Here is an 18913-nt window from a genome sequence, read left to right on the forward strand (position 1 = left end):
TGTCACTCTGGACCATGCCAGTAGAGGAATCATCTCCACCTAACAACTCCATGAAGGAGGCCACACAATGATCTTTGATGCCTTGCTGAGACTCTATTTTCACACTTTTTGAGCTATACAGGAAATGGATGTGGTTCTTTGCTTTTCTGGTTGCAGCCATCCTATGGAAAAAAACAGAGTTGCAGTCCCCATCTTTAAACCAAGAGATACTGGTTCTTTGCCTGTGGAATGATTCCTCTGCCTTCACCAAAAAACGCCATTTCTCTTCTGCTTCGAGCTCTTGCATCGCATTGAAAACGGACGGATTTGCCAGATTTCATCTCTGCAGAGAGAGAAGGAGGTCATGGGCTTTAGAGACCTTTTTTTTCAATACCTGAGTAGTTCTCCTTACTGAAACTCCTGATCGGGCCTTTGAGTTTCTTAAGCTTGAGAGAGACTCTTAGCATCGCTGAACCAACTACATTTGAAGAGAACCAATTGTCCGCAACAAGTGGAAGAAATTCTTGGTTTTGGAGAAGGAAGTTGAAGAACTAGGAAGGACGCTTCTCTTTAATTGTACCAGTGTCTAGAGTAACCCCACAGGAAGCATGATCCAAGAAGCCATGTTCTCCAAAGACTGTAAAAGACGCAGGGTAGGCAGTAAACCAGTGAGAGTTAACCAGAACTCTATCTAGCTTCTTGGCAATTGGTCTAGACTTTGACTTGTTCCACCAAGTGAAATATTGCCTCTGAAAGTCATGTCAGCAAGATCCACTTCCAACAGGCATTCTCTGAAATCTCTAGTTCTGCAGTCAACATTCAGAGTGGCAGGCGAAGAGTGCTCATCAGGGTTGAGAGTTTGGTTGAAATCACCTAGAACTTGCAGAGTGAAAGTCATGGCTTGTTTAGCATATGCTGGGAACTTGCATTCGAGACCAGTTCAGCCCAAAGCTCCTTCCTTTGGCCCTCGTCATTTGACGCATATATTATAGAGACAATGATTTTATCTTTTGCTTCCGGTAAAAGGACTTCAGACGTAATCATCTGCAAAGATTTTGATAACACCACCACCTGAACAGTAGGATCCCATAAGATCCAGATTTTCTCCAAATCTGAAAAGCCATAGTTTTCATCAAAACACCAGCCAGGCAGAAGATTATTTACAAATTTCTTCATCTTCTCCTGCTTGACATGAGTCTCTATAAGACCACCAAAAAGGGATTTAGTTCCCCTAATCCATTTTTTAAACCCGCTTCTATGACTGTATATATTAAAGCCGCGGACATTCCGACAAAAAAGGTTCGTACACATTAAAAATTAAGTGGATTTGAGGCTCTTGCCTCGCTGAACCTTACGTTTCTTCTTAGAGAGAACAACTTGAAACTTCTCATCATACTCATCGTCTAAAGCTTCTCCATTATTTGAAGAGAGGGTATCGGAGGAGTCAGCTTCAACTTCAGACTTCGTGTCTTTGGATGAGTTAGTGCGAGCAACCTTATTCTGAACCGATAGACCACTATGCTCGCCCTTTTCCAACATATTTGATGGAGGTGGTTTCAACCCTCCATTATGAGTTGAGACAGAGGGTGGATTATCGCTTTTTGGATGCTGAGGGACTCTCACATATACCATTTTTGCTCCTTGACCATGTAAAGAATTGGCATGGTTTGGTTGAGGTTTGGGATGCTTCTTTTGTTGTCTGCGCTTAGCGTTTGGTTCCTTTAACCTTGGACAGGTATCAGAGGAGTGCGAAGTGGACTTGCAAGCAGGACAGGTGATTGGTGCTGATGAACAACGCTTAATAGTATGTCCAATACCTTTGCAGTGGGAGCATACTGGTGGCATCCATGGGCTGGATACCAGGACACACACTATTTCGCCAGACGCAAATTGGACATTTACAGCCTCGGGCAAAGGCTTTCGGGGATCAATGATGGTGAACACTCTGGCTACCTCAAGATTTGTTTTGTTTGCAGTTGAGGGGTGTAAAAACTTCGGCTCACCTACTAGCCCCGCTACATACTCGAGGCCTTCCTCGTTGAAAAATTGCAGAGGGACATTGCGTAGTTCTAGCCAGATGGGTGCAGAAGAAAGCTCCGGTTTCTTAGGGATAACTTCAGGCTCCCATTTAGCTACAAACATAGTTTGCCCTTCAATCTGCGATAGTCTTTGAGTAATGACATGGTTTCTGGTAGAAGCATTTGGTATGTGAAAGAGGAAAGCATTCCCATCTAGTTTTGACATTGAGATATCTCTGTAATGCTTGCTCCAGATTCCATTTATAATGTTGTGAAGGGTACCTTGAGATGGGGGATCTGAGTAGAATTGGCCCAGCACGAAGAAATCCCATGACTTCCTGTGACTCTCTATTACTGAGTTTGGGATTTTAACGCAGACTTCCCATGAAGGAAGAATATAAGGTGTGCCTTTTTTCCGTAGCATCCTGGAGTGTTCTTTCACAAGACTGACCCAGGAATCGTCGGATGAGATAGCGGGTTTACCGTTGGGTTCTAGAGTCGGGTCTGAGTGGGTCGCTTCTAGATTTGCCGTCACTGAAGGAGTTGAAATCGACTCAGCTCCTATGGTGATTGGTGCAGGAGTGGATGAGTCTGTACTCTGCTTTTGACTACCCTCACGGTCTGGAACAGGGGGATGCGCCAGATCTGGGCAGTTTGGTGTAGCAATGGCCAAGTCTGTCCTCTCAGCAGTTGATTGGGCATATTCTGAGGCCTGTGGCCGTTTTGAGGCGGAGATATAGCTGAACTGGCAGCCAAGGGGGGAGAAGGAGTCTCTTCCGTCACCCACGATAGAGAATGCTCGGGAGGGGGGGAACCGGAATGGGGGGAGAATTCGAAGTAGGCGAGGGCGGACGCTTCTTCTTTTGCTTTCCCATGAGGAAGGCCTGAAAGAGGAGGAAGAGGGTTCCGGCGCCGAGATTGACGCCGAGATTGACGCCGGCGGAGGAAAGAGAAAGCACTCACTTTTTCGCCCTTTTGAGAGAGAGAAAAAAATTCTTATTTCTATTTAAACAATATAAATATTTTAAAAAGACTACAACAAATTTTATAATTGCAATTTTGAATAATAAACACCGCAAAGTATCATTTGTTGAATAAAAAACTTCAAAAAATGGTGACTTAGAAACATTTTTTTTGGGCACAACAACCCTAAAAATAACTACCAACACAAGAGGAATATGGAAAGTGCTTACAAACATATGACTTGAGTTAAGAGAAAGATTCGACCAAAACTAAAACATTGTTCGCAAAAATTCGAAACTTTTGTTACGAAAATAGTCAATAACTTATTAGTATAATTTTATTGAATGTTTATTAATATATATATATATATATATATCTTATAATATAAATTTGGTTTTTAAAGTTTGTAACTCACTCGCGAACATGTGTCAATTCTAGTAATTAAATATTTGCTTTGTGTTTAAACCAAAATTTTCTGTTTTTAACAAATTTTAAAATAATAAAAAGATAATTATAAAATATAATAATTATGATGCTAAGATTTTCTATATAAAAATAATCAATTATTTATGTAAGTCAGAACATATGTTTACATATTATGCATATATCATTCTTATTTTTTTTTACATGAGACGGTTTTACTTTTTCAAAAAGTTTAGTCGATTTTCAGTTTTTATTAATTTTTAACAATTTTAATTGTAATTAAAATTCATATTTGATATGATGCATAAATAGTTTTTGATATATTTTTTTTTTAACTCTAATCTATTAAGATGAAGTATGTAAAAAACTAATAACTAATAATATGGTTTATTATGATAGTCAAATAGTATTTTATTGTAGATAGAAACAGTAAAGTTTAAATTATTTTTAAAAATTACTTAAAATTATATAGGTTATCACTCAAGTTTAAAATATTATGAATATATTTAATGCTTTAACACGCGAGTTTTATCTAGTAAATATATAAAGGAAACTAACTTAATTAGTATACTTTTATGAAATGTTTTATGAAAAATATATACAGAAATCTTTAACAAATGCCGAAAGAGGAGCACTTATTGAACAAAAATGATCAGGCCCATGGCTCCATTACCCCTTGTCGGGAATTACGGCAGGGGATGCTCTTTCGCCCTATCTTTTTATTCTCTGTACGGAAGCTTTAATTGCACAATTCCGCAAAGCGGAGCAGATGAAGCTTATTACGGGTATTAAGGTTTCTACCGCTAGTCCTGCTATTACTCATCTTTTATTTGCGGATGACAGTTTGTTCTTTTGTCGAACAACAAAGGAGCAGTGTGAGGTTGTGCTTCAGATTCTCAAGAAGTATGAGCGGGCTTTAGGTCAGCAAATAAATTTTCAGAAATCATCAGTCCAATTTGGACATACTGTGGACCATGGTCTCCGTGAGGAGTTAAAAGGGGTCTTAGGGATCACAAATATAGGTGGTATGGGTTCTTATTTGGGAATTCCGGAAAGCCTAGGTGGAGCTAAAACGCAAATCTTTTCTTATGTTCAGGATCGGTTACAATCACGGGCTAGTGGTTGGCCAGCTCGCCTCCTTTCAATAGGAGGAAAGGAGGTAATGATTAAGTCGGTAGCAACAGCAGTTCCTACCTTTGTGATGTCGTGCTTTTGGTTGCCCAAGACAGTTACGCGGAAATTAACTAGTGCTATTTCCAAGTATTGGTAGAGTTCCTCTGGTCAATCGCGGGATTTACATTGGGTGGCTTGGGATAAGCTATGTCTTAATAAAAAAGAAGGAGGTTTGGGTTTTCGCGGGTTGGATGATTTTAATACCGCCTTGCTGGCCAAGCAGCTATGGCACTTAATTTCTGTCCCGGAGTCACTTTTTGCATGGGTTTTTAAAGGTCGGTATTATAGGCATTCGGATCCCTTGGATCCGATTAGATCTTACTCACCATCCTATGGATGGAGAAGTATTATCTCAGCTCGCTCTCTGGTTAACAAATGACTTATTAAACGGGTAGGATCTGGTGCTTCCATCTCTGTGTGGAATGATCCGTGGATCCCTGCTCAATCCCCGAGACCAGCTATCAGCACGGGGTTGTCGTCTGACCCTTTGCTCTCTGTTCAAAATTTTATTGACAGGAACTCAAATTCCTGGGACATGGCTTTACTTTCGACTACTTTTGTACCGGAAGATGTTGCCTTGATTTCTGCCTTACCATTGCGGTTGCCCGACAAACCGGACTCGCTAGGTTGGCATTTTACTAAGTCAGGAAAATATACGGTCAAGTCAGTGTACCACCTTCTTCGGTCTAACACCACGGATGCGGCTGCCCCGTCGGTGGTCGGGCCAAACTATGTACCTCTTCAGGCTTTCGTGTGGACGATCCGATGCCCGCCTAAACTACGTCATTTTATGTGGCAAGTAATTTCGGGTTGTGTGGCGGTTACAGCTAATCTACGGAAACGTGGAATTAACTGTGATTCAGTATGTGGCCTTTGTGGGTGTGACGAGGAGACGATAAACCATACACTTTTTGAATGCCCGCCAGCCAGACAGGTCTGGGCACTGTCGCAGTTCCTGACGGTTCAGGGTGTTTTTCCATCGGCATCGGTTTTCACAAATATGGATTTTCTTTTCTGGCGGTTTACGGATGTTCCTTTCCAGGATAGATTCCCATGGATTTTGTAGTATATTTGGAAAGCTCGTAATGATAAACTTTTCACTAATTTGGACTCCAACCCAATAGCAATCTTGCGGTTAGCGGAGGATGAGGCTAGAGATTGGTTCCAAGCTCAGACAGAGGTCGCAGGGCCTGTAGAGGATCACCCTCTTCAGGGTCTAGCTCCTGCTGGGGGATTCGGAGCCCCAAGGTTATCCAGGTTTCCCTCGAGTTTTCGTTGTTTTGTGGATGGTTCATGGAAAGCGACGGATCAGTTTGCTGGTAGAGGATGGTTCTGTGTCTCGCCCACGGGGGATGAAACTACCATGGGAGCTTCAAATCTTCGTCGCAGTCTCTCCCCGCTTCATGCGGAGGTCGAAGCCCTTCTTTGGGCAATGTGTTGCATGATTGGAGCCGATAATCAGTCCGTTGTTTTTCTTACTGATTGCTCTGACTTGGTGAAGATGGTGTCTTCGCCTTCCGAGTGGCCAGCTTTCACACCTTATCTGGAGGACATCCAGGCGGACAGAGAGGAATTTACTTCGTTTTCCTTAGTCAGAATGGCTAAGCGGATAATTTGGCTCGATGTGTTCGAACAGTTCCGCACCTAGTTATCTTTGTAAACAATTTTCCTTCGCATTTGGTTCGTTTGAGTTAATCTTGTAAGGTGTTGTAAAAAAAAAAAAAAAAATCAAATTAATAAATCCCAGAGAAGAAGAAAACTCTAATTCAGTCTTGTTCGTAGCGTATACGACTCAAAAACCTTCAAGCTCCAAATCTCCAAATTAATTCTTAGGGTTATCCCTGTGATCCTAAATCGGAACCGGAATTAAATGAGTTCTTTACCATCGCCGACGAATTCCGCCAACGGTGGCGATACAACCAACGTCGGGAACGGTCAAGATCTAAACTTACTACACTTCTTGGATAAGGTTCGTCTCGCCGCTACGCGAGATGCCAAGGAAGACGAAGGTGAAGATTCGCCGACGGAGTTGAACACGATCAATAGCGCAGGCGGGTTTCTCGTGGTTTCTCCTGATAAGCTTTCGGTTAAGTACACGAATATGAATCTACATGGCCACGACGTTGGCGTTGTCCAAGCGAATAGACCTGCTCCGGTCAAGTGTCTCACTTACTACTTTGAGATTTTTGTTAAAGATTCTGGGGTGAAAGGGCAAGTTGCAATTGGTTTTACTAAGGAGAGCTTCAAAATGAGGAGACAACCTGGGTATTGTTTTCTTTAACCTTGGATTTTTTAATCCAATTTGTTCAGTTCCGTCGTTTAGGGAAGAATCTTAGTTGAAAACTTGATTCTTGACTTATTCAAGAAACATTGTTTTAGTTCGTAGCTTGATCATTTATTGTGTATAAGGTACTGTTTTTGGATCTAAGTTGTGGTTTCTTACTGGTTTATCCTGTTAAGGTTGGATGAAGGTTGTGTTCTTGCTGTTGAGTTACGTTCTGTATTCAAAGTACATTGCTTCGTGGCTCTTGAAAACTAGATTCTTTATTGATTACGAGAAAAGGATGATAGTGCCTTTGAAAGAAGTTACGCAAGAAAGCATAATTTTAGATTGTTGTTGCATTTAAGATATGGCTTATTATAGAGTTTGAGGTTATGTGGCTCTCTGATTTTTTTTTTTGTTTATTTCGTAATTGTACAGATGGGAAGTGAACAGCTGTGGCTATCATGGGGATGATGGATTTCTGTATCGTGGCCAGGGAAAAGGTGAACCTTTTGGTCCAAAGTATACCAAAGATGATACAGTTGGCGGTGGTATAAACTACGCTACGCAAGAGTTCTTTTTCACGTAAGATAGAAACTGTTTCATGCGTTTTCCTACTTGAATAAGTTCTATTACTACTGGGAATTGCATTTATGATCCGTCCATTATCCTGTTTCACTTTGGTTTTCTTTGTTTGCATCCGCTTTGTCTGTTAAACATTTTTGATTACTTCTTTGATGCCAGTAAAAACGGAGCTATTGTTGGGAAAATCCCCAAGGACATAAAAGGTCATCTGTTCCCTACTGTAGCTGTACATAGCCAAAATGAGGAGTATGTTCTCACTCTCTCTTTGATGATCAGTACCAATTTCATCATAGCTTCACCTCAAAGTTGTATATATAGGTTCAGTAGAAGTACTTACACAATGCATTTGTTCTTAATTTTTGGCAGGGTATTAGTCAACTTTGGGAAGAAGAAATTTGCTTTCGATATTAAGGTAAGAAAGATAATCCTTGAAAAGATGGGTTATTAGGTCTTGTAGCTTTATATTAAAGTGGGATGATGTGACATAATGCCTCATGTCCGTTCTTGGTACTGGGGTTACGGAATCTATGGCAGTGGTTCTCTTCATACACATTGCGCTCACATTTGGTATTTTACATTTAACCTCTAGTGTTCCTGTGTAATCAAACCTCAACCACTTGAGCCCTCAAGTTATAATCTTTAAATACTGAAGTAGGACACAAACTTTTATGTCTTGACTTCCCCTTATCTCTCTGCATTACATATATGTTTGAAATTAAGTTTTGACTAGGGCTGCTACCCTCTTTCTGTATTATTCAGGGGTATGAAGTATCAGAGAGGAATAAGCAACAAATGGCTATCGAAAAAATATCCATACCTCCAAACATTGGTTATGGGTGAGTACAGTCCTTTCCAGCAATAACAGATGATGTACTTTGTTAACTGAATTGCACACTCTGTTATCTAAAGTTTTTTTTTCTTTAACATTAGGCTTGTAAAGACCTACCTGTTACACTATGGTTATGAGGAGACACTCGATGCTTTCAACCTTGCTACTAAAACTACAGTTCCGCCCATTAATATAGATCAAGGAAATGCTATTGATGAGGATGATTCGTCATATGCTTTGAAACAAAGAAAGACTCTTAGACAGGTATTGAACTTGTATCTCACTGGCTACAGTTTAACATATAAGACATGTCTTTCTCTAAGTTTACTATTCAAACCCAAACTAAATGACTGATACATACTTTCTTCGGTACAGCTTGTCAGAAATGGTGAGATTGATGCTGCTATGGTTAAACTCCGGGAGTGGTATCCCCAAATTGTACAGGTGAACTGAGATTTCCTGTCATATGGCTTGTTTCATATTGCTAAGATGATCCACTTCACAGGATTGATCACTCCATCCGTACTTACTGCAGGACGATAAATCGGTGGTTTGTTTCCTCCTGCACTGTCAACATTTTATTGAATTAGTACGGGTATGCTCTTTGCATTCCTTATCCAGTTAGATTTCTTTAATACTTGTCAGAGAGATCCTCTTCGTATAAGAATGAAATTTGAGGAATGTAGGAAGCTTGAGGATTTGGTCGTACCATACAAAATTAGCTGCTTAAACTGTGACAGTCTTGGTTGTAAACCTTTAACTAAAGAAAAAGAGTGCAAAGAATCTCCTGCACCTTTTGTATTATAAAGAAATATTACTGTGGAAGAATCTATATCCCACTGGAAAAGTCGTTACATAGATGCCAGGTTATTATGCAAAATACTTTAATAACGTTGATAGAACTATGTGCAAAATTGAACACCTAGATAAAAGATGAATGGAACCTCTTCACAGGGTCTCTAGAACACATTGAGTTGGTTCCGTATATTATACTTCTGCTGTCACTTTCACATTGGTGGTGGGATTATTTCTCTAAATCTGGTTTTGGAAAAACATGGCATAAACAGGTTGGGAAACTTGAAGAAGGTGTGAAGTATGGCAGACTTGAGTTAGCTAAATTTGTTGGGTTAACCGGGTTTCAAGATATAATCGAGGTACATACTTCTTCAACTTTGTGCCCTTATCTCTATGAAGCAAAATCTAGTTCAAATAACGGAGAGATTCTGTGTTGTTGATCTCTTATGAACTCAATTTTCTTGCTGATTGTTTCAGGACTGCTTTGCTTTGCTCGTGTATGAAAAGCCTGAGGAATCACCGGTTGGGTATTTCCTAGAAGACTCGCATAAGGAACTAGTGGCTGATGCCGTGAATGCAGCGATACTATCAACAAATCCAAATAAGAGGGATGTGCAGAAAAGCTGTCACTTGCATTCCCATCTGGAGAAACTGCTAAGACAATTAACCGTGTGCTGTTTGGAAAAGCGGTCACTGAATGGAGACCAAGGCGAAACATTCCGGCTTCACCGCGTACTTAACAACAACAGTACAAGAAGATGAAATCGGGTTAGCCGCGCATATATTTTGAAACCTCTGTTTTTGTTTGGCTGCTATCACCACCATAAGTGGCTTTTGTTCATACTTGTGTCATATTATGTGGAACTTTCCCTTCTGTAATAAAAAAAAGTAAAAAGAAAAAAAAAGTTCGACGGTAAGACACTGGGACTTGCATTTTTAATTTTCTTCAAAGTTTAGATGATACAAATTAAACTTTTTTCAACATTCATGATTCTACTGTTTGGTAGAAATGACTTGTGAATGTTTTTAAAAAAATTTCTGCCTCTCACATTTTCTACAGTTTCGAGACCAACGACGACTAGAGTTTTGAGATGTCCATATTTGATTAATATGTAGAGATGACTTTGATGAAGTTATTAGGCATTGAGAAGTCAGAAGTGTTAACTATTTTGTACACTGGAAAATTTTGTTGTTTGCGCTCGTAAATTTTTATGATCAATACACGAAACATCAAGATGTGTTAGCTTTAAGGCAGTAGCTATGACTTCGTACTCGAGAACTTGAGAAGGATATATATAGACAACTGCAGCCTTAAAGATGGAGCAGTCGAAAGCCACAACTAAAGCATTTGAGAGGGAAAGTTAGAATTAAGTACACTGAAACTAGAAGACATGTTCAGGCGTCTATGAAGAAATGAAAGAAGATAATTTTATGCCTAAGGATGGAGGCTTGATTGTAGCTATCGATAACTTTATACCTTTTTATTCTCATACATCTATTCATCAGCATGTGTGAAATTGTTTACTTTCATTACTTCGCCATTCTTCTGTTTTGTATTAGTTTCCTAAAAATTGTTTTTTAGTGTTTAAATCTTTTAGGCTTTTAATTATGGGTTTGATCCAAACAAACTGCATGGTGTGGTCTGGCATGGGCTGGCATGTAAATTTGTTTCCTCTCGTTAAATTTAAGTTGAAAACCACATGGGTTTGGTTTATTACTCATATCTAACAATCTTTTAAAAATTGCTCAAATGTATAGTGTTTGGGTGTAATTACAATTTACCCCTTGAATATAGTTTTTGAATTTTGAGTAAAAAAATAAAAAAATATACACATCAACAAATTAAAATACACATCATTTTCGATTTTCCACGTCCCTAGTCAGTTTTTTTTCTCAGAATCGACAATTTTTTATTTATATCTAATGAGAGGGAAAGTGAACAGTGGAACCTTTCACAAACCGCAAAAAAAAAACTCTCTCTCGTTGTCTCTGTCGCCGAACCCTAATTCCGCTGGCGATACTTTGTCTTTGTCCACTCTCTCGCCGTCATCTCTCGCCGTCTTTGCTCGCTCTCTCTCTCTCTCTCTCTCTTCGTCGTCGCACTTTCTTTCTTCGTTGTCGCTCTCTCTCTCTTTGTCGTGTTCGTTTTTCGTCTATAGACATCTTCGTTTACGAGTTCCGGTATGTGTCGAACCTTTATTTTTGAGTTTTCCGGCTGAATGTGGGTTTTTATCGATGGTTTACAGCTGATTGTCTTCGTTTACATATGACGACTGATTTGTTAGATCTATTCAATTAGATGGCTGATTTACTATTTGTTTTATGTTGCAGCTGAGTTATTTTATGTTTTACGGCTGATTGTCGCCGTTGTTAATTTACATATGACGGCTGATTTGTTAGATCTATTTGATTCGATGGCTGATTTATTGTTTGTTTTATGTTGTGGCTGAGTTTTTTATGCTTTACGGCTGAGTTTTGTATTGGTGACTGAGTTATTTTATGTTTTACGGCTGAGTTATGTATTTGTGGCTGAGTTGATTTACTGTTTGTTTTATGTTGTGGCTGAGTTATTTTATGCTTTACGGCTGAGTTTTGTATTGGTGACTGAGTTATTTTATGTTTTACGGATGAGTTATGTATTTGTGGCTGAGTTATTATATGTTTTGCGTCTGAGTTTGTCATATGTTATGGCTGATTTATTTTATGCTTTACTGCTGAATTATATTTATTAGATGGCTAAGGTTATTTCTGAAGAACAAGCAAGAGATTACCCCCCAAGAATTTACCCAGAAAAGAAGTCTATTCTAGATGGTAAACAAATTAATAACAATTTCAAAATGGCAGATTTCCCTGAGATTAGGGAATCAATAGGACAGGATGCGTGGAATGAAACGAAGCAATTAGCAATTGGAATAATTCCTACGCTAGTTGATGGTGAATTCATGTGGTCTAGTAAGGTTGTACATTTCTTACTATGTAACCAATTAAGAATACATAAGAAGGAGCTTTGTTTTATCGTCGGTGGTCAACCTATCAGGTTTGGCCTGAATGAATTTGCTCATGTCACGGGGTTAAACATAGACCCAATGCCTACATAAAGGTTTGAACTTAACGAGGAACACAAAGAGTTCTTCAGACTTTTGAAAGTGCCTGGTGGGGAAGGTCCAACGCTAGATGAACTCAGGGCAGGAGTGTGCCGGGGATAGTTCCCTAAGCCCTGTAAATGGTTGGGAATGTTGTGTTTTCAAGCCATTGGACTTTATGCCATGCATCATAACTCTAGAATACCATTTGAAAGTGCGAAAAGAGTTTTTGATTATGAAGCCATGAAGGTTTATCCGTGGGGTTGGTCAACATTTGAAGCTCTTGTTGATTCTATAAAGATGTTGAAGCCTACGGAAAGTCGTTCACCCTTAGTGGTTTTACACCCGTGTTACAGGCTTGGGAGTATGAGTCAGTCAAATGCTTTGGAGAACGATTTGGGAATGCAAAAACAGAAAATGGTGGCATACCGTTGCTTCAATGGGGTGGAAACCATACACGTTCAACGATGGAATTCGTAATTGCTGAAGATATCAGAGCGCTTGGTGAGGTAAGGTTTATTAGTGGTTGAGTGATTGTTTAGTAATGGCTGAGTTATGATTTAGTGATGGCTGAGTTATTATTTAGTGATGACTGAGTTATTATTTTGTAATGGTTGAGTTATTGTTTAGTGATGGCTGAGTTATTATTTAGTGATGGCTGAGTTATTATTTAGTGATGGCTGAGTTAAAACTTACTGATGGGTTTCATAATTTCTTATGTCACAGCTGCGTGTGACTAAAATGGTTATGAAGGATGATGTAAGTGAGCTATTTCATACGTGGCCAGATCAAGAAGACGACCCAACACTTGATCGCCTTATCGAAGACATACATGAGGATAAGTTTGTTAAAGGTTTTTGGGATGTTAAGGAGAGTGATAAGAAGAAAAAGCTAAAAGCTAAAACAATTGTTGAGTCTGAATCTCCTCCCGCAAAGAAGCAGAAAGTCCAAAAGGTGGTTTCCAACAGTCAGGGTGGTGAATCTGGTGAAGGAGCTGCACATAAGAGGAAGAAGAAGAAGAAAGGAATAAAGGTAAGTGATATGGTGTATAGTGAGTTTATATTTTACATAATCTTTCGTTAGCTTGTTTACGACAGTTTGTGTATTTGTTTCAGTGTGCTAGTGAGGAGGAAGATGCTGGAGAAGATGTGTCGGTTGGAACTCTCGTTGAGTTGGTGTCTAATTTAACCTCAAGGTTTGACACCTTTGATAAAAAAATTGCAAATATGTCTGTGAATCTGGAGAAGAAGATTGGAGATAGAATAGAATTGAAGATGAATGAAAGATTACAAACCAGGTTTGGATCTTTTGAGAGTGGACTCAAACAGATGAAAGAGCACGTGCTTTCCATGGGTGTTGGGCAAACTGGCCAAAACACTTTTGATGCGTGTTCAAATTTCAAAATAAAGGACCTGGTACCAGCGGACCTTCGGGCAAAACTAGAGACACCAAAAGGTCCACCAGGAGTTCCAGGAAAAATGCAACAAAACTACTCTGTCAACAGTCCTACGGTAATGTCTGAATTATGTTACTTTTATGGCTGATTTTCCAGAATGTTTAGGTTGAGTTATCATTATCTTTAATTGTCTTAGCTATGTTATACAGGTAGATGGCAGTGGTTTGGCTGGGGTCAGTAAGAATCTGAATAAAGAGTTTGATAAAGATGATCCTGTTGATTTCATTGAGAAGTCTCCAGCTGCTATGAAACCAACTACTACGAAACCAAATCAACGGCCTTACACGAGGAAAAATGCCAAAGATGCAAAGAAGGACAAAGAAATAGAGGCAAAGAAGGCCAAAGAAATAGAGGCAAAGAAGGCCAAAGAGTTGGCGGCGGCAAAGAAGGCCAAATAGTTGGTGGCGGCAAAGAAGGACAAACAGTTGGCGGAAAAGAAGGTAAAAGCCGAGGAGGTTGGAGATAATGAGCGAAAGAAAAGAAGTAGAAAGACTAGTAAGCCTACTGCTGTGAGGCCGTTGCAATTTGTAGCACCTGTTTTGAATGAGGGAGAAGCTGAAGTTGGTGCAAACGCTGGTGCCAACGGTGCTAACAGCAGTGTATGTGATATGACATCTGAGTTTATGGCTGAAAACAAAACCCTTGAACCTGAATCTGAGGATGATGAGGAGAAAAAGATTAGGGTTGATAGAGTTAAAGCTTTAAGGCTGGAGAGTGTTAAGCTGTCCCCGGATGGAAGTGCATTGAATACACAACAAGCCCCACAAGCAAGGATTTTTCCTTATATTGGAGACAACAGACTGCCGTGCATGAGGAAGAACTGTGTACCTGAAGGTGGAATATATGATCCTCTGGCACCGGTTGATCTGGTGCAGTTGAAAAAACTTTTGGATTACCTAAAGCCAGCCGAGTATGACCCTTTATACCCTTGTTAATCACAGCTTGTTAACATTATATTAACCTGTGTTTATTTGTTTGTTAGGAATCAACCATTAGGCAAGGCAACACTCGGTATTGAATTCTATAGGACTCTCATCACCGAAAGAAAGAACTGGCCAGTGAAGGAAGATCACTTTGGTGGCTGTCTGATGAAGTAAGTTTAACTTGATGTCTGAGTTATTATTGTTTACGGCTGAGTTATAATACTTGATGTTTGAGTTATTATGTTTACGGCTGAGATATAATACATAATGGCTGAGTTGTTATTGTTTACGGCTGAGTTATAATACATAATGGCTGAGTTGTTATTGTTTACGGCTGAGTTATACACAATAGCTGAGTTGTTACGGCTGACTTACATTACGGCTGAGTTGTTGTTTACTACTCAGTTTTCTGTTTTACAGCACATGGGCGAGTATATGAGACTCCTCAGGGTTAGGTACAAACGAGATCCCTTCCCATTCCACAACAAACGCATTGCATTTATAGACCCGTGGTTCACCAATCCGATGGTTCGTGACTATGCTCAGTTCGAGATGACACCCAAAATATTTAAATTCAAAGGCAGCATTTATGAAGAGTCAGTTAATGGTTTGATTCCACGAGATCAACCGTCTAATTTGAAGTGGATAGAAGATGTGGAACACCTGTATATTACTCCACAATTTGGAGGCAATCACTGGGTGGCGCTTCACGTGGATCTCATCAGGAGGCATATTGATTGCTATGATAGCATCGTGAAACAAGCAACCAAAGAAAGTGATATTAAAATTCTGAATGCTTGTAGGACGTTTACGCGGATGATTCCAGCAATGATGAACTTATAGTTCCTCACAAATATCGTACACCTACTTTCAGTCAGTTTAGTTTCAGGAGGAGGAGTGCCTCCAAGGTCCCTCAAAACGTACAATCTGGTGACTGTGGCGTGTACGCTCTAAAGTTTGTAGAATGTTTAGTGCTTGGTTTGTCTTTCGATGGCATCTGTGATCAAAATATCCAGGCTATACGGGTTAAAATGGCAACAGAAATCTACGATGAGACACCTGATTTTATGTGTCAATTTAAAAAATGCATTATGTGCTTCATTTTGTTTCTTTTGGTAGGAATTGTACTATGATATGTAAAACATTTGGATTTCTTTTGGTAAGAATTGTACTTGGATATGTAAAACATTGATTTGTCTATTTTCAAAGTTATGGCTGATTTACGGTTAATTTACGGCTGAGTTATATACTTCACACGGCTGAGTTATGAATTACGGTTGAATTATGTACTTCGTATGGCTGAGTTATTAGATATTAAAATGTATTCTTCTTTCTTTCCTGGGTCTTTCGTTCTGTCAGATTCCTAATAAATTATCTAATTAAAACGTCTCTCGATATCACAAAAAGTGTTGTTGGGGAATCGCGAACAATCCCTAATTATGTGCACATAATAAATACATAAAGTCAGCTTTTCTCACAATATATTATTCAAATTAATTAAAAAATTTGAATTCGAATTTCGAATTAAAGAAATAAAAAAAATTCCCAACAATTGACTGATGTGGCTGAGTCCCTGTTTTAAAAATCGCTAGGCGTTAGTCGGGCGGTAAGATAGAGCCTAGCGATTAATCAGAAAATCAGACTTAAATCGGGGATTAATCGGGGACTAGTTTTAGGGCTTTTATCTATATATATCTAAAATATATTAAAATTTCATAACATTACAAAGAATTAAACTTAGACCAGTGGCTTGTGTCTTTCTATACAACCAACTTGTCCACAGTTTGAATCCTGGTAAGTAACTTTCGTGTTTTTTTGTCAATTTTAATAATGAAGGGTAGAATGGTCATTTTCACTTCATCTTCTCCATCGATAGAAATCAGCAGACCTGCAAACCCTAAACGCCGCCGACCACTTTTTACCTTCTTTTCCAGTGATTTCAATTCTCATTCGACTGCTTTCATTAACTAAATAGTAGATCTAAGATATATCATACTATTCTAGGTCAAAACAGTCAAAATTTATCAGTTTTTTCGTTTTCTCGATTTTGACACCGATCTGAGTGAAATCGCGGCGGAGCACCGCCGCCGAGCGCTTAACCGGCGCCTAAGCGGCCTCCGCGGCCGCGTTTTAGAACATGGGGCTGAGTTATCGACATAAACGGCTGATTTATGAAATATTTGTAATAAAATTATACTCAAAATTACAATTTAGGATGGAAAAATGAATATTACAATCATTATAAGCAAGAAAAAGTAATAATTATAGACAAAGAGTGATTTTTACGTAAAACATTCAAAACATGACATTTAGTGGTTAGGGTTAGGGTTAGGGTTAGAGTTTGAGGTATAGGGTTCATATTTCCAACATTATGAGTTTTAATTTAACAGTATGGTTTTGGTTATATTGTGTTTGGTTTAAGGTAATAATTTGGATATATTAATATGATAACCATTTGAAATTTTAAATTTTTTTGAAATTACTTTTCGGTTATTTCCGGTTATGGGTCGATTAGATTAATATATAACCATAAATAACCCAAAATATATTGTAATTAGGTAGACTAACCTAATATAACCGATAGCAAGCAAAGATTAACCAAAAATAATGGAAAAATAGTTTCCAGCATGGTTCGGTTTGGTCGGTTATTTAGTCATTCTAATTTGAGGGTTGGCTTAGTTATCAATTGTTATGGCTGAGTTATAGTAAAGTTATGGCTGAGTTATTAAAAGAGACTGATAAAACACCACTACATAGAAAGTTCATACCAATTCCAGAAAAAAAAAAACGGAGCTTGACTAAGTTCACAGATACATGTTCAAGCTCTCAAACTTCTTCTCTAGCGCGTCATATTTCCTTTCCATATTCAAGATCATTTCTTCTTGAGTCTCAATACGCTTCTTGGCTGCATCCAAGTCCTGCTTTATCTCATTCTTCTCCTCCTGAATATTGGCAAACTCTTTGTGCAATGCATCGGTCCACCAACTCCTGAAACCGCAACCTTGACCGGGACCCTTACAAATAGTACATAACTCATATTACATCCCAATTTGTATAAAAAATGCAGAAGCAGAGACAAAAATAAGAGAATAGAAATCTTTACATCTATGATTTCATACAGACAACTGAAATAAATTTTTCCTCTCGTGCTAGGATCATTAGAAGTGGCAACGAAAACCACCGCACCACAATTACACCCGACTGGAACACCCTTGTCGCGCCTCCAGATTTCGCCGTACCTCATTTTCATATTTATTTCCTTACGATTCAGCTCCTATATTACCACAAACACAATATTAAGATTCTGCTTTGAGATTTCAGATGGTACAGAGATCTACCTCAGTAAATGCTTCAGAAGCAGTTTTCTCATCAGCCCTGGAGTTTTCGTCGCAGAGATCTCTCTGTGCCATCATCTTGACTCGATTACTAAAGCACCAAATCATTACAATCCCATCATTTATACTAAAAAAACAAATCGTACGACGTCGTTTAACAATAATATACGTGACGGCTGCGTTATGTACTTAATACGGCTGAGTTATGGTGTTACAGCGGTCATATTAATGGTGTTACGGCTGAGTTATACAACGGTCATATTAATGGTGTTACAGCTGAGTTATGCAACGACCATATTAATTTATTATATACATTCTCGAGAATACAAAAAGTGTTGTTGGGGAGATGCAAACAATAATTATGTTTCTTGTTAAGAACCACACGGGTAATAAATGAGGGAGATTTTAGTGATTTATTATTTAAAAGGAATTCAAAATTTGAATTTGAATTTTTGAAAATTTTGAAATTTGTTTTTAATAAAAGTATTTCTCTAACAATTGACTGATCTGACTGAGTTATCGACATAAACGGCTGATTTATTAAATATTTGTAAATTAAAATTATTATAACTCAAAATTATAATTTAGAATGGAAAAATGAATATTACAATCATTATAAGCAATAAAAAAATAATAATTATAGACAAAGAGTGATTTTTACACATTCTGATCAAAATGTGTAAAAACATTCAAAAAATGACATTTATGGGTTATGGTTAGGGTTAGGGTTAGAGTTTGATGTATAGGTGAAACGACCGACCTTTTTTTTTTTAATAAATATAAATATAATATAATAAAATAAACTACAACTAGTGGTCCCATACCCAGTAGTCACCTAACCACAAACACAACCAACAGCGGAAATAATAACACCAATATCCAATAAATATTAAACCAATCAAATGTAAATGACCAATATAAATTCCAATCTTAACTAATGATCCAAACATCATAAAACAAATAACCAGCAATCCTAAACGATGATCTAGGACATAGTTCTAGCAACCTAACAATGCCAGATCAACAATCAACCGAGTCCCTAGAACATCCTCCTCTTCATTGCCTGGATTCCACGATCACACTTTGCC

At 38.5% G+C, this 18913-nt stretch overlaps 3 protein-coding genes across 3 annotated transcripts; 2 read left to right on the forward strand and 1 right to left on the reverse strand.

Annotated features, from left to right (window-relative positions):
- Window positions 1–1296: 1296 nt before the first annotated feature.
- LOC147924426 (uncharacterized) lies at window positions 1297–3385 on the reverse strand. Its single transcript, XM_087496768.1, has 2 exons — window positions 3376–3385; window positions 1297–2969 (listed from the first exon to the last, which is right to left on the reverse strand). The coding sequence occupies exons 1-2, from the start codon at window positions 3383–3385 to the stop codon at window positions 1297–1299; spliced, it is 1683 nt and encodes a 560-aa protein (XP_087352894.1).
- A 767-nt stretch (window positions 3386–4152) lies between these two features.
- LOC104759722 (uncharacterized) lies at window positions 4153–6204 on the forward strand. Its single transcript, XM_010482618.2, has 4 exons — window positions 4153–4643; window positions 4845–4900; window positions 4952–5517; window positions 5623–6204. Exons 1-4 carry the CDS (start codon window positions 4153–4155, stop codon window positions 6202–6204), a joined length of 1695 nt encoding a protein of 564 aa, XP_010480920.2.
- A 31-nt stretch (window positions 6205–6235) lies between these two features.
- LOC104757853 (ran-binding protein M homolog) lies at window positions 6236–9945 on the forward strand. The gene is made up of 10 exons (XM_010480640.3): window positions 6236–6821; window positions 7258–7404; window positions 7564–7650; window positions 7771–7816; window positions 8164–8240; window positions 8335–8497; window positions 8609–8677; window positions 8769–8828; window positions 9301–9387; window positions 9506–9945. Exons 1-10 carry the CDS (start codon window positions 6427–6429, stop codon window positions 9788–9790), a joined length of 1416 nt encoding a protein of 471 aa, XP_010478942.2. The 5' UTR covers window positions 6236–6426; the 3' UTR covers window positions 9791–9945.
- Window positions 9946–18913: the final 8968 nt, after the last annotated feature.

This window comes from Camelina sativa, chromosome 17, assembly GCF_030686135.1.
Source record: "Camelina sativa cultivar CO46 ecotype springtype chromosome 17, ASM3068613v1".
Classification (NCBI taxonomy): domain Eukaryota; kingdom Viridiplantae; phylum Streptophyta; class Magnoliopsida; order Brassicales; family Brassicaceae; genus Camelina; species Camelina sativa.